This window comes from Poecile atricapillus, chromosome 3 (assembly GCF_030490865.1).
Source record: "Poecile atricapillus isolate bPoeAtr1 chromosome 3, bPoeAtr1.hap1, whole genome shotgun sequence".
Taxonomy (NCBI): domain Eukaryota; kingdom Metazoa; phylum Chordata; class Aves; order Passeriformes; family Paridae; genus Poecile; species Poecile atricapillus.
This window is the reverse complement of record NC_081251.1, coordinates 79,472,647-79,489,253: the sequence shown is the minus strand read 5'-3', so window position 1 is coordinate 79,489,253 and position 16,607 is coordinate 79,472,647. Positions and strand designations below refer to the sequence as shown.

The 16,607-nt window shown below is 35.7% G+C and overlaps 1 protein-coding gene across 7 annotated transcripts in view; it reads right to left on the bottom strand.

The window, feature by feature from the left end:
- STRN (striatin) overlaps window positions 1-16,607 on the bottom strand; it is a 69,028-nt gene that overhangs the window by 36,061 nt on the left and 16,360 nt on the right. For 6 of the 7 annotated variants that reach the window (XM_058835979.1, XM_058835980.1, XM_058835981.1 and 3 more), the window contains exons 3-5: window positions 12,395-12,468; window positions 9,302-9,380; window positions 7,362-7,526 (exon numbers count right to left, since the gene is read on the bottom strand). In XM_058835979.1, the coding sequence (XP_058691962.1) occupies window positions 7,362-7,526; window positions 9,302-9,380; window positions 12,395-12,468 (318 nt within the window). Of the gene's footprint in view, window positions 1-251; window positions 3,075-7,361; window positions 7,527-9,301; window positions 9,381-12,394; window positions 12,469-16,607 lie in introns of those variants that run through there. The other variant, XM_058835985.1, reaches the window with a different exon arrangement.

Genomic DNA, 16,607 nt, shown 5'->3' with positions numbered 1-16,607 from the left:
CCTTAAAGTAACATGAAACTGAAATCACAGGAGTGTTTTCCTCCTCAGGAGAAGCTGACAGAATTCTGTGCAGCTGTGATGGCTGTGAAAATCCGATCACAATTTGTATTTTACGGGATGTTCAATTATTCAAATTTGTGCTAACCCCTTGGCCCCTTTAAGACTAAAAATAATAATACCTACCCATGAAATAAATAAAAAAAAAAAAAGATTTGTGGATATTCCACATATACTATTTAAATAAAGCAAACCTGGCTTTGCTGGGCTCTGCTGGCCATGACACCAACTCTTCATTTTCTGACCAACAGTGACATGCCTTGAGTATTTTGAGTAAAAATCCAGTTGGTTCGGGCACTGAAATATCACCGGCTTTAAAAAAGGCATAGTTCAGACTGAATGTGTTTGCTCTCAACATTTAATATTCATTATCTTAACACAAATCCTGTTTCTTAATGAGTGAAATGCCATAACCTATAGCAGGGTGAAGTTCTTTTGTGGAAATTAAAACAGCATGCTGATGATATCTTCCCTGCTCCCAGGGTGATCCAGAACATTTGAAATTGCAAAGTCAAGTTTAACTTTGACTAAAGTCACATTATAGACATGTATTTTCTTGGTAACTAACACAATCTATAACACAATCTATATTTCTATCATTACCTTCTCCTTTGCTGATAATAACTCTGAAAAGTCTGTGGTCACGGCCGGGGAGAGTATCAAACTTCTCCCATGAACTGTCCAACCACAAGGGCATTAACTGTCTCGGTCCTACTCTCAGCCTCAAAGGAAAGAGTAAAGGCCTTTTTGTTTGCTTTTTTTATCCAAGACATACACAAGTTATCTTAAATAAAACCAGGATTTTATTGATAAATTCAGAAGCAGGAAGAAATACCACAAAAAAGTTAAATAAATACAAGTTCATCTTAGGCTGAGAAATGTTCCTGGGAGCTTGTACAGCTGGGAAGAACCTGTTGTGACCAAGCATTCAGAGCCGTTCTACAATATTCTTTCTTGAGCCATTTTCTTTGGTTCAGTTTCCTACTACTATCAAAATAGCTACTGAATCATCTTCATAAGTTTTATTAATTCCCCACAGAATTTAGTTATCACATGTTTTAAAACAGTCTTTTCAATGTGGATAGTTAAATTCTATCAAACTGTACTCATTGAATAAATGCATGCAGATTCAATGAGGAGTGTCTTTAAAAACAGTTCATTAGATGTTCAACACTGTAAAATCTTTCAGAATACAGCACAGAAAATATCAAAATAATTTATAAAACTACGGAACACTTACAATCATCAAAATTTACACACAACGAACACAGGCCAGGCTAATTCTGTCACAACCTTTGAAATCTCCTATGAATTCACACCACACAATGCAAGAACTAGTGCAATATGTATTACAACTGGTAAGCAACACTTACAAAATGGTTTGGATACAAACTGGATTCACAAAGGAATGACACTTAAAAATCAAGGACCACTTCTCTTGCCAAATCTAGTCAGCTAACAATAATTTATCAAACAAACAAGCTGTATTAAGAATAGAAAATAATATTTGAGGTACCAGAGTAACTTCTTTAAGTCATTTCTCCATTCACCTCCCCTCTCTTTGCTTCTCTCTCTCCAACTGCACAACTTCTCTCTCCCCATTCTTTCTGTACTGTGAATCTTATGTAATATTTCCAAGAAGCCATACTCTTAAGCCATAGACTGGTGCCAATTAAAAGTGTGGTCCATTTGTACTTCTTTCTTCACATAAAAACCCCGATTTATCTACTTTTTTTTTTCTGCTTTAGTATCTGTTGAAAGTGTCCAGATCTGGCCTGAATCAGGTACCTTTGAAATGCCTGTTAGGTAACTGCAAGATGGAGGCAAGGAGAAACAGAAAAAGATGAAAAAAATATCCAAAATCTATTTGCTTTATTCCCTTTACTGTTGTTTTTGTTTTTTTCTTTTTTGTAATTCAACATCTACTTGCACACTATTTTGGAAATCTTTTTCATGGCAGGTATTACCTGAGGTTTATAAATTCAGAGGTATTTTCCCAAATAAACCATTTTATAAGCTAGTCAACAAACAACATTCATCAGCCAGTATGCAGCATTTTCATTACTTGGGCCAGTGTTAATAGGATTTAGAGATGCAAAGAAGTTATTAATGTCTTCTGGCATACAAAGATGTTCATTCACTTAAGTGTCAGTTGGAATGACTTGTATATCAGAAAGAAAAAGTTTTCAAAATATTTAATTTTTGAAAAGGTCTTCAGATTTGCTCTTAAATGCTGAGGCTTGATGCCTTTTTGTTCATGTAAAGTATAGGCACTGGAAGCCCTTTGCAGGCTAATAGGAAAAGAAAAGGCAACAAGTAAGTTTCAGAGAGAGACTGATACATCACTCAGGATCATTTTTCTTTAAGAAGTTTGTTGGCTATTTATAGTTCTAATTATCAAACCCTTAGCAAGAACTAGTCTATACCATTTTTATATATAGACATTCATACCTATGCATATATATACACATATGTTTGGTATATCCTCATCCCTTTCCAGATCTGTTCCATTATTACATTTGCTTCCACTCACACTAAATGGTAGTCAAATATGTACCTTCAAGAAGGTAAACTGATTTGACTGTTTAGGTTTCACTCAGTAAGATAAAGCTACTAAAAATGAGGTAATAAGTGAAGTAACGATACTTAAGTACTTTCATGTTTTCAAGGCTACAAGCTATATTTGCAGGCAGCTTTCATTTCTGTTTCAGTTTGTTGGGGGAAAGCACCCATTCCTCCCACTGCAAGTGTTAGGAATTTAAACCATTATTATGAGGTTATTATTTTAGTATCTATTTTTGAGTCCAGTCATGCCAAGTGGTACTTATCTTTTGTAATGCAAGTGAGCTGATTGAAGAAACTGAAAACTGATTCCCTTTTAAATTCCATGAAATAAGTGAAAACAGGACTATATCTAGCTCATGTTATCATATTAACATTTCATTTATGGATTCAAAATCTTGCAGGGTGCATTCAAAATCCACATGATGTCTTTCTTGAGTGCTAAAGTTTTCAAGAGGATCTGTACATTGGCAAATAAATAGGCAATGTAAGAATACAAGTCTGGCCACACATGTAGCAGCTAGTAACACAAAGTCTGAGGCTACTTCACCTAAGGATGAAGAGAAACTGACTTGGCTTAAAACAGATTCAGACAACAGTAGCTTGTTCAGCACTGTACCAAAGGAAGGGGAACTTCTCTGATGTAACTGCAATCATTTAGGGTATACAAAACTAAGCTGAGGTATGAGAGACCAGACAGCAATTTTCTAAAATAACTAGAGCCTAGCAGAATTCAAGTTACATATTCTCTGCAGCAAATAGATATTATTGTGGTACGTATTTGCCCTACATCAACCATCATATGCTTCTACATACCAAAGCAAACAGCATCAGTTTCACAATAATCACCCCAAATCACCTATTCTCACTAGCTTTTCCCACAAAAAGGCTCAACTCAATGTTGGTATCCCAAACACTGAGTGTCCAAAGCTCAGCTGTTGAAATCAGCATAAATGACAGACAACAAGACATAACTCATATAAGAGGCAAGTGCTGCTGTAACAAAGAACTTAAAAACTCGTAAATGCTGTAATAAGCTGAGTAAAAACATCCTCCCTACCCACCATGAAGTATACACTCCACACTCAAGATCCTCAAGATCAGAGGAAAAATGACAGGAATTATCTTTAAAACAATCAAAGGCATTAAAAATACTAAAAAATAAGAAAAGTGGGGGTTTCCATTGTGCTCAGAAGTAGTCAGAGCAAGTCACAGAGGTATTTCTGAGGGAGGCTGACCAGCAGCAACAAGCACTACACACAGATTAATACACTTACACAAAATTTGTGCTGAAATCAGACTGTGTTGAGAAGTAGATCAGCTCTTCCATTCTTGCCCTGGAATTTTTTGCAATACTAATTTATTTTGTGCTCACCACTTTCATTTCACTAAGAAAGTACCGGCTGACTACCAAACAAATAATGAAAACATAAAGGAAGTTTTGTTTCCTATCGCCCTCTCTCCTCATTACTCCCTCTCTCCTCTCAAAGAGATAACCATATGGTAGCATAAAAGCATCAAATACCATCTCTTTCCTTTCTTTGGAATTTATCACAAGTGTTCAGTTGTACAGAAGGCAGTTGAGCCAATCTGTTCTTTCTGCAATTTACACTGCTATAATGGAGAAATCCTTAAGGAAATTAAAAGCTAATGCACTAGTGTGCATTTTCCTGTTCTGGAAATGCATCATTAAATCCACATTCCTTCTGTTTTTCACTGTACCATTTTCCCTTCTATTGTACATTATCTTCATCACATTCACCCACATTCTTTCCAAACTCCTATTGATTTGTCTTTATCTTTTCTCATCCCCAAGTTTTCTCTTTACTCAAGTTCTCTACTCTGCTTCTCCCATTTTTCACTCCATGTAAACAGTTTTCTAAAACACAGACTTAAAATGCGCAGATTCAACTGGGTGCATATTATGAAGTTCTTCCAAGATCAAACATATCCAACATGCTATGAGCTGTCGTTTCCCACTTCAGCAGAGGTGTATTCCTTGTTAGACTACATCCATTTTTATGCGTTACTTTCTGCCCTGTGCTCTGCTCTTCAAATGTAACTAAAACATCTTCAGGCTGTCCAGTGTCCTCAGACTTGCTAGCAGATATTTGACATCAATGTTCATTATATGTTTTGAACCAGAAATTCTGCCAAACTGCATTGGCTTGAGCAGTTCACAGGCTTCTTTAGTGACAGCAAAGCTTTCTCCTATGAAGAGTTTCACTGTACCCACATAGTCACAGAGAGTCTTCAGTCTGCATTTTAGTTTGCAACTGTCCTGATGTCTCATGGTCCTGACAAAACTTCCTGGAATTGCACTAAGGTTTTGTTTGGTTTCTTGCTCTTCCAATTTCTCACTGTAACTTTCCTCTTCTACCATTACCAAACTGCAGACACATGTTTATTGCACTCCTTCCAACTGTAAAAGCCTGCTGTAGAGCCCAAATCCATTTTTCACTTAACATGCACACAAGGAATAACAAGAGGCTGCTAAAGGAACTGCCAGACCTTTTGCCCTCACAGTAAGCAGCCTAGCACTGGTGAGGTTGCTTCAAAGGATGCACCTCCCTCAACTCTAAGCCACAATTTAGCTGAGTCACCTAAATTCTTCCTAGTTCTGCCAACCAGGTAGGAAAGCTTGAATTAGGTTTTCAAACACTAAAAATTTCAGTTGAGTTCAGGAGTAAAATCCTGAGTTCAGGAGCAACATCCATGTGCCTTAGACCTGTGCCATCTATTCAATGCTATACTTTTCAAAGAGAAGCTCTTCTATATAAGCTGAAGTAATGCTGACATCACATGAGACAGGTAACAGGTAAATGTGAGCTTATTTCTGATTTGCATCTACCAGAAAGCTGTACTTTGAAATCTCAGAGTCAATTAATGATGCAGCTGGAAGAAGGTGAACAGTGCCACACGTCACAGAAACAGTGAGGTAGCACAAGATGAAATAGCTCTTAAATAACAGGCAGTCTCTGCCAGGAAGCAAGCCACAGAATGCTTCCTGGCAGAAAAACTGAAAGAGGTCTGAAGTGTGATGCACCCAGAAGAATCACAGCACTGAAAGGTAGTACTGTACTTAGATTAATCAAGGAATTCCAATAAAATCTTGACTTTTTCCTTCCAGTGAGGGCGATCTCAGTGGATATCCAGAAATTCAAAATCACCCGTGAAGATGACATGACCATGCTGAACAAGAACCCTGGAAAATTTTTCCACTGTAAAGCCCTGGAGTCTCTTCTTGTTCATTATGTTATCAAAACCCTTCCCTAAGCTCTATAATGCAGTCTGCCATCTCAGGCATCACAAGCAGGAACAGTTTTTTGAAGTGTGCAGCCTGATCAGCCTTACAGCTGACAAGCTTGTACAGCCATAATGGAAGGGAATTCATTTTTCTCCATCAGTAAATATCCTTAGCCAGAGGGTAAGGATAAGATTTAACACTACAAAGTGTTAAAACTAATGTCAGCTCTATCCCAAAACCAAGCAGATGGAAAGAAATTCAAATATATCCAAAACTGCTGCATCAAAACCACTGTCCCGGTATTTCATCCATCAAGTAATTACCTTATACACATATCCACCTTTTTCAAACTATGTAAATAAACGTAAATAAATTTGGAAGTGTAAGAGGAGAAGCATTATTTACACACTTTCACTTCCTCAGAAATCAAACCAAAACTGTTATTGCAAGCCATCAAGCATTCCTTGTTCTTCGAAACAAAGCTGCTGTACATAAAGGACATGACTTGTCAACCATGTATCAACACAATATATTTTAGTAGCTTACAGGTTTTCTCACACATTCAAGTTTTCCATCTCACGGCATTACATTTAATTACAATGAACTTCTGCCATTATGTAACTGGTTGGCCTGAAGTTGTTGCAGCTATCAGAGGGTATAAATGAGCCCTTACAAATGCTTTGTAGAAGAGAGGGTGGATATATAAAAGTATTAGGTCTTAGAAAATAAAGGTCTTAAATTTCAACCCACGAGTACAGAAAAGGAAAAAAGAGTGAGGATTTCTGAGGAAAGCTATGCTGCTACTACTGAAACAGCTACCTCATCTGTTGTTCCTACATTTCTGCATAATTTTCATCATTTTTACAGTTTTTCAACTACAATATCTTAAATCTCTTAAGTTTTAACATAAGAGAAGAAATAAGAACAAGCTTTTACTGTCTTTAACTTTCAATAGTATTAGAAATATTAAAACACAGAAATTAATACTTTACATTTCAGTCACATTTACATGTCTATTCATCAGTAGAAAACCAAAAACTTACAAACAAAATCAGTAGAAAACGGACTTTGTTTTTCAGATTTAGCCAAAAAAAACCAAAAAAACAAACAAAAACCCCCGACTTTCTCTTATATAGATTAGCCTGTCATACTCAGCATAGTCTAGAAGAGCAAAGCCTGCAACCTACACAGTAGCATCCAGCAATACAAACAAACCATTAACTTGAAACCACACTGACTTCTAAACATTTAGCAATCATATCTCAAAAGAGGCTTGATTTGACTTAGTGCTGCCATCCAAATGGAAAAAAAAAACCTTACGGTGCCTTTAAGATGTGAATCTAAAGAATTACTTCCAAACTTATTGCTTAATATAATAAAATTAGTTAGAATTGCTCTAATCTCAAACTAGGAAAAAATCCTGAAATCTCAGTAAACAAAAATTTTGTTCAACACCACTAAGTGCAAATGATAACAAAGTCATCTTGATGCTTACCCAATCATTGCGTTTTCTTTAATCTGGCTCTCTGTGCCATTTACCATTGGCTCTTGATTTCTGTTTTCTTTTTCTGAAGCATCACTTGAGAGGCCCAATAAAGCTCGCACTCGTTTTGATTTCACATCCAATATCGTGTCGGTGTAGCCCACTTCTTGTAGATACCTGAAGGAAGAGAACTCATGCTAATCTTCTCTGCACGTCTCACTTCTGGCAAAACATGAAGTGGAAACTTCTCCCTGAACTCATCCTCAATCCCTTAGCTTAGCAAACTACGGTGCTGAGCTGGTGAAACATGCTTGTAAATCATCCTGTACCAGCTGCAGAGGGATCGCCTCTTGCAGTACCAGCCTCTACAGTCACTGAGGAAAAAAAAATCAGAGAGCCTAGCAGTCAGAGGTTATACAATACGTTATTCATTCATTTACTAAAATGGATGGAAAAGCACTTTCAGTTAAAATGCTTACAACTGCCTTAAAAAATCACCAGAGTTTCATGCACAGCCATGGTAATTTTATTCTTTAACACATGGAAACTAGATACAAGAAGCACCAGGTATGTTCCTTATATGAACATTATTAAGAAGCCTAGAAAACAGGAAATAAAAACTAAATTCTGTAGCTGCAGTCATTAGTAAGAGTTGTTATTTATGGTGGACTAGGCTTGACAAAATCTTTGTCTGGCCTTTTCTTTATTCTGCAAAATTTTGTCATCCATAGAAAGACTGAACAGCAAAAATCATTATATGAAAACCTCACAGCCTAAAGTTGGCTCTGTAGGTTTAAAGCTGGCTCTTTCATCAATATGCCGTGTTGTCCTGAGACAAGCAGGAGGGAAATAACAATTTTAAAAAGAAAAAGTAAAAACTGGTTTGTGTCCTTCCCTCTAGAACATGGAGTTAATGGCACTGAACTGATTAAATTGCCAATATTCTAGACAACTCTAAAGAAGGGAAATACTAGTTTACAGTGACAGCTGTTACGAATCAGGGACATGCACTTTCCCTGCAAGAACATTTTCCTCCAATTATTTAACAATATCATTCACATAACCACATTAGGAGAGAAATACTGACTGTTGGCTATAGAAAAATCGAACAAGTCACCTATGCAAAACAGTCTGTCAGTAATATGTACTCTATATTCAACAGTGTGTCACTCTTGTATGAACTGCGCTGAGAAGGAATGGCTCATCTTCAAAGCCAATGATCCAAGTCAAGACCACTCTATTTACATTTATTCAATATGCATGCAAAGATTTGAGCTCTTGCAAAAGAAAAGCCTGTATAAGCCATCCAACGAATTTAACTTTTGCACAACTCCTTGGAAAAATGTGTTTTAATATAAGTTCCAGACCATTCTTACTGTCTCAGTCCCCTCTCATTTAACCCTCTGTAACACACCAAATATCATGGCAATTAATTTAGTTATTATGACCACAATTCAAAAATAAACTTAGATTAACAGACATTTGTTTTATTGAGATGAATAGAGAATTAGAAAACATCTAGTCTAATCATCTGGATGTTAGTCTTTTCTGCAACTTAAGCAAGCCGAAGTAAAACTTTTCGTTCTGCAACGCTAGCTGCTTTTATTTTACACAGCTCTTAGCAGAATTACTTGTGTCTTTTGCTTTTTAATTGCAAAATGTCATGACCCACTGTTCTCCCAAGCAGACTGTTTGATTATACTCAGTGAAAGAAAAGTAACTGAGATCAGGTGTTTGTGGCTTGACAAGGCTTCTCATCTGAAGTTACAAAATATTATATTTTTCAAAACCCAAGGAAAAGTATTGCAGAAGCTCAATGAACTTCATCACACACACTAACTTTTCTTTCAGTAAAATATAACTGAAAAAAAAATCAAATACCATCACCATCATATTTCATTAGCAGATTCTTTCTTTGCATTCAGTATTTGAGTCCTTTTTTCAACACTTACTGTCTTAACAGCTGTCGTCCTTGTTTCCATATTAGCTGACTGTTCTGTTGTGGCTGAATCTCTGTCTCATTCCCTTCATCTGAAAAAGATTATTTTATTACATTTTTTTCCTTTTCCTATTTCTATAAAAGATGCCCATCCACTTGAAGAGAAAAATGTGATCTGCCTTAAAATGATTAGGAATGGTTTAATAACAAAATTCAAAGTGCAAATGATGAAGGGAGAAAAAAAAATTGCACACAGCACATAATTGTAGTGCTATATACACATAAAGATTTCCAGCTACAGCCTACTCTATGAGAGCAAGTTCCACTAGTCCTAACTCCTAAACAGTCGTACTCTATGAAGCACGTTCCTAACTCCTTTAGGGGCATATAATGGCAGTCAGGCTACAGTCCAAGTTTTGCTTTGGGCTTCCAAGGTAATTGCTGCTCACATTAAGTCAGAATACGAATATCTTTAACTGCTAACTGCAGCACGATACTATCTTACAACGTCCCAATTTTCTCAATATTTGACAGTTCAACATAAATCAACAGATCAATTTAATCCTTATTTGTATTTGTTTTGTAGAAACAAACAAACAAACAAACAGTTTGGTTATTTTTTAACCTGAAAAATTGTTTAAAAATTTTCATCACATTTTCCTCAACCATAAATTTGTAACCAAATGTTACTACTTCATCTAGTAGTAATCTACAAAAATCACATGGTTTTTCTCTTAGGAAAACTATCAGAATGCTGGCAACCAACAGCTGCAAGTTTATTCCATATATAGCTTCACAGCACATGACGGTGGGGTTTTTTTTCCTCTCCTTGAGGAGATGCATATGCTTGCCCAGATAAAAGATCTTGGTTTATTATCTATCAAAGCCTCTACAAAACTTGAAAACCTTGTGGTCCAAACACTAAAGGATGAACAAACTTCCTGTGCAAACAAGAATTAAGAACCAGAAAAACCAGTGGTACAGTCCTATGAGTAACTTGATATGTGACTTCTCATCAGGAAGTCATTTACCTTTAAACAACTCAATTAACACTACACAAAAATCCCCTACCACCTATCCAAAGAAGTTATCAAATAGTAATCAGAATTCATATGCAAGGAGAAACATATGAATTTTAAACATCTCATATTCACAAATCTATTTAATAGTAACCACAGGAAATAACCAAATGCACAATCATTTTCCAATGACAACTAGACATTGCTGGACTCAACACACAGCTACTAAAGCTCAGTCTATAATTATTAAACCTGACTGAGGTAAATGTGCCTGAAAATTCCTTTTGAAAACAAAACTCATTCTTCTGAAGGCACTGTTAAGTATATCCAGAGGCAAGAATTCTCTTGTGCTTAGTCTCCTCAAAAATGATGACTGCTAGCAGTAGCAGTGGTTTACAGATAAGAATGAAGAGACTGGCATTATGAGGAAATTATAGCAGAAGATACAACATATGTAGTATAAATAGATCAACTGTATATATAACTATTTTTTTTAAAGTATCCCTTTACCAGGAGATTGAAATCTTTCTTCCAAAACTGTATTACAGATTCACCAAGAGATCATAAAGAAAACAACAAGGACACATGTGGAAGAATTACTACCAACATTTCCACTTTTTTTCTCAACTGGGCAAGAAAACTTGGGACACGGTGAGGGGAACATATGGACATACATCTTAAGTATCCATCAAAAACAACTTCAAAATAACATTAGAAAAAAGTTTCTATTTTAAGTCATCAGTCCAGATTTGATATAAAACAAAAATACACATTTCAGATAGCTATATATAGAATACAACAGGATAAATGAGAATAATGGAATTTTAGCTAAAATATTTCCACAATGTTGACTTTGCAGTCCAGACCTCTGCTGGGCAAGCCAGGCCTCACACTACATTCCTCAGCTGGAAACTGGAGCAACATGCTGTAGCTGCATGAGAAATTACAAAAAAACCACATGGTTGCCTAGGATTGTAGTATCATTAGGACAAAGTTTTCAAAAGGTCCAGACACAGATTGAGGTCTTTCACTTAGTAGGACCAAATTCAGTATTTCTTCAGTTACAGCAATAACACTGATAATCACATGAAATAAAATTTCTAAAACATTCATTAAAAACTTGGACAAGAAAAGCCTGGTGTAAAGCTTTGCTAGTTGGTGTGTGGGGTTGGATTTTTTGTTTGTTTGGGGGTCCTTTAATGACTTTCTAAACCCAATGAGGGAAGAAATCACCATGACAGTCAGCCAGACCATCCCCCCCACAAACCAAGTGACAGATAAGATGTGTAGACACGCTATGCTCTGCCTTTACATATAGGTGGTTCCAATTTCATTCTAGTAGAAGCATCAGGAGACTGAGACACAAAATGCATTACCTATTTTTTCAATGGCTTGACCTATAGCCAGATCTCTGTACCTCTTTTTTGTATTCTTTTTTCCCCTGAGGAAAGCATAGGGAGGCAGAAGGCTAAAAGGAAGTGTTCTAAATTCTTAATTTCCCCAGTTCAGTGCTCAAATCTATTTGTATGAAGTAGGAGATGAAAACAAATCAGCTTTCCAGAGACCAAGGCAAAAAACTGAAATTAGCTAAATGTATTTCCAACAATCATTTGAATTCTGCAGAGAAATCACCCATTCAAAAATTCTCGCTTATGTCTAATATGCACTTTAATATTTTTTTCCTGGAATACCATTGAGGTAATTGAACAAAAATTATGAATTATGTATTTCATTCAGAAGAATTATCCAGAGACAAAAGGATCTATTGTTATGAATCTAGTATCATCCTGTTCTAAATTATCCAGACACACCACTAAGGGACAGAAAAACTACTCTCCAAGAGCAGTCTGCTCATTTGGGTTGAGATTTTTTAAAAAATCTAAACTAACTTGATTTATTAATAGGTTCTTAAGGCACTAGCATATATTTTTTAATTGCACAAGAGTAAAATATATAGACTTTATTAATTATCTCTATTCTCACTGCTCCATTAAAAGATTTATTTTATCAATACTATCAATTCAGCATTTGCACAGAACAGTTAAGCCTTTATGCCAGTAATAAGTTCATTCTCAAAAAATTCTTACCAGAATCATAGTTCGGTGGCTTCATATCTCCCTGATTCAGTTCTGTGCCATATTTTAATTTATGGTATTTAGCCCTAAAAGGAAACCAAACCAAACAAACAAGAAAAGAAAAATCTATTAGTACATTTAAAGGATGTCTCTAAACACATAAATGTCACCTGTTTGCACTTGAAAAGCCACTCCTTTCTTCTAGGAAAGGAATAAAGCAAAGCATTAAATTTTACCATGACCTCAGATACATAATTTTATTTAAATATTTTTTTCTGATGCAAATGCATTGTGAATACTGAGAAAATACACAGAGCACTTGACTGAAGATTTTACAAAACGCTCTTGCTACATGAAAGGTTCCTTCCCTGTGGACACAAGCAACTCTTCTGCTTCTCTTCCCAACTCCCCCGTCTTTCCTTTTTAGCCATCACTATGAAACATTTTTACCACCCATGTCAGTTCAGTGCCACCTACTTCATATCTCATATTGTGTCTCCATTAAGCAAACTTTAGTTTTATTCTTCGAAATGCTGTGCTCTCCAACAGCAGCAGGCCCTCAGTTAGAACTATTCTAAGTAAGACTTAGCAGTATCTCACCCACACCCAAAGCTGCTAGGTCTGTCACTTGACCAAGTGCAGAAATGGAGACTTCCAAATTATTTAGCCTTCAGAAGGTTTAATGCAATAAGCCCCACAAAGCATGCCATACAATGACAACAAAAGTAGCTACACAATAATGGAAATTTTTTTTGATTTGAAAAGCTTCATCCTAAAGACTGAGTATGTATAGACTTTTAAATACACATAATAACATCACAGTAGTACAGTATTACACATGCACGTGTAAGTTATTCAAGATTCCTTACAGTAGTCTTATAACACTACAACAGAGAAAGTGAGACAAAGTGAGCCTTTACCAGTTTTGCAATCAGCTCTCTCCTTCTCTCGCTATAACTTTATAAGTACAACATTGCAAGTTTTATACATTCACAACTGGGTAGAAGAGTGGCACTTATACTAGTTCCTACCCTAAACAAAAGACTGAGAACTCAGGAAATGCTGTGTGTGCAGCCTGGGAGTATTGGGACAATCAAACAGCACACATGTAAACTCAAGTTCAAACGTAAATGTACAAAGCAAAGTGTAGGGTAGCAAGCAACAGGCTGAAAAAGATCAAAAAAAAGACAAACCTCATATAAGCACCAACATGAAAATGAGTTTCATTAGCTCCACTAGGCACAAGGGAGCTCTTCCACTTTAAAATTGTTTTTCAAAAAATTAATGGGTTTGACACTTTGTAATTGTATGAGGCAAGTTTTCACTAAGCTCACATGACTGTATCAAGAATGGCTGCAGAAAATGTTTTAAAGTTACCTGCACCTCTTGATTGCTTCCTAAGTATCTTCATTATTTTACTGCTTTCTTCAGCCTTTTCCAATTTCATCAAGAAAGCCCATTACTTCTAACAAAACACTGCTGAAGAATGCTTGGTAGTTCTTATGCTTCAATATCGACAGTACTAGCTTCCTACTAATCCAGCTGTGTTTTAATTATAATAAACATTTAATTCTGACTGAGAAGGGTAAGTGAAGAGTGAAGAAGTGCCTCTTAGGCATAGCAACATTGACAGATGAAGGAACTAACTCTCAAGGGCCAGAGCACTAAGCTCTAACTCAGCTGAGCAAAAATCAACAAGAAAAGAAGAAAGGATGTGCTTGAAATGTATTAAAGCAATAGATGGAAGTTAAACATTTTGGTCAGTACAGAAAAGAGTAACCAAGAGTAGAACAAAATCAAAGCTGAATGTTCAATCAATATATTTATCTTTCATTTTCCAATTCTCCATTTATTGTTATTAACAATAACAATTAATAATAACAATTAACAATAAACTATCCATTGTTATTAACATAATGATACATTACCATGCTAAAACAAATGCATTTCATTATTGTTAAAGATCGATGCTATGTATACTTTTCTCCCACCATCACTAATGAAAAGCAATAATTAATCAGGAATTAAGAAATCCTCCTCCCTGTCACCAACCTATCTCACCAACTTTAAACACTACAATTTTTTATGCAGTCATGAATTCAAGAGAGCTTAATGTGTAATCTATTTTGATCTGACTTATCAGAAATGAACAAATATTAACGCTCCGATCTGGATCACTGACACATGTATTCTACTTCATTCCTTCAAACAATTTCAGAGAGAAGTTAGTTTTGCAGCAGTCAACATTTCCTTTTCGTTCATGGGTTTTATACAAAGTTCCACTATGCTCTATGCGTTCACTAATTTTCTTACCAAGTTTTGTCAGTTATTTCCAGCCTAAGTAAAATGTTTGCTAGGTTCAATGAAAGGATCATTCTTTGTACCTTTCCTGTTCCTCAGATCTCATGTTCTCCAAAATTCATCTTTCAGTGATTCATACTGCAGTTTATTAAACTTCTCAGTATATTTATTTCAATCTCCTAAATCCATGCTTGCTCACTTTTTAGTCACTTCCCTCTTAAATCAACAATTTTTCTTGCTGAAGTTTCCCCCACTCATCAAAAGCATTATAAAATCATTTCAGCAAAATGAGATTATTCATTCTAAATCCATTTTAAACTGTTAGTACCAGGATTCTGTAACTGGTTCCACCTCATAATGCAACAGCTTTTAAAGCTTCTTTATTTCAAGAGAATAATGTAGATTACATGGTCTTGTACACCACTGGCCCTTTAAATTTATTTTAGGGCCAAACTGAACTAAGATATTACCTTTTAGAGGGCCTAACTTTGTATATTGCAGGCAGAGACTAGTAGCGCTACAGAAAAGGCTGAAGAACCATGTTCTAACAAAGAGGCAACTGAAGAGATGAAAATCCCAAAAAGTAATCCTTATTTTCAATACTGCTGGCAAAGTTAAAAACAAAGTTTTAGAGCTCTGACTGCACAAAATAATGAAAAAACCCTAATGCTATAATCAAACCTGAATTAAATTCAATTGGTATAAATTCAGGTCTGTGAACAGGACAAAGACTTGAAACAGAACCATGAGTATCACACCAGAGTATGTGACACACTGAACTCAGTTGTGGTCAGCTTCTAAAGTTCAGAAAAATATTACAAAAAACTCCCATAAAATCAGTATAGACTACTAATATGCCATCTAGGAAATATTTTCTACACTTCTTCAGCCAGTATGAGATTTATTATTAGACACTTTTTTATGATACAGCTGAAAATGTCACAGGCATGAAAGATAAACAATCTTCTTTCTGAAGTGCACTAAGGGCTGAACACCAGGACAAGAAGGGAGTCTTGACCATTCAGTTACACATATTGCAACCAAAGGCTATGAAACTTTTCACAAGATAACCTCTAATTCTTTTCTATACAAATTCAAAATATCACTTATTACGTTACAACATTTTAATTTAATCTGGTTTTACAATGTCAGAGTATCTCCTGCCCATCTGTAACACTTAATTTTTTAACTTTCTCAGAAATCACATGGTCCACTTATTAACAGCTTTAAACTGGCCTTCTGCAGCTCACACTGAACTCTAGCTCACACATCCCAGTAGTGTGATACTACCATCACAAAAAAGAGATAAAGCATTTTTTGTGTAAAAAAGTATAAAGTAAAGTGAAAGTTTCTTCAACCTTTGTATCCCCTGGTCAAAAAAAAGAACAGTGGTTTAGTGGCAGGGGAGAAAAAGAAACATCTCAAAGACTTATTATCTGAAACTTCTTCAGCTTCAATGACTTACCTTCCATTTCTGAAAATTACATATGAATTATTAACAGTATGCAGAAAGATAAAAATTACTTGAAAATAACTACCTGAAGGATACAACTTCACAGAAGATATTTTCTATCTGAAGATTAGCCTTCGAGTTATTCTAGCAACAGTGAAACTAGGTTCCTGGGTAGATGCCCTTACTCAGGTAAGTATGAGTATTGCCGCTGCTCTGGCTTCTGTCCTTCATTACACAATTCTCCTCTTTCGATTAGCAGTATTTTAACTAAACTATGTGTCTTCTATTCAGTCCTTGGAAACACTCAACATGGCTGCCACAACTTCAAGAAATTGCTTAGGAAAATGCTAAAAGCCTTCATCCAAATTTCCTGAGTGCAGTGAAACTTTTCTGAATACTTCACACAGAAACAAATTTGATTCCAGTCAAAAAAAGCCACTATTTCTTGGAAATATCTGTCTCCAGACCTGA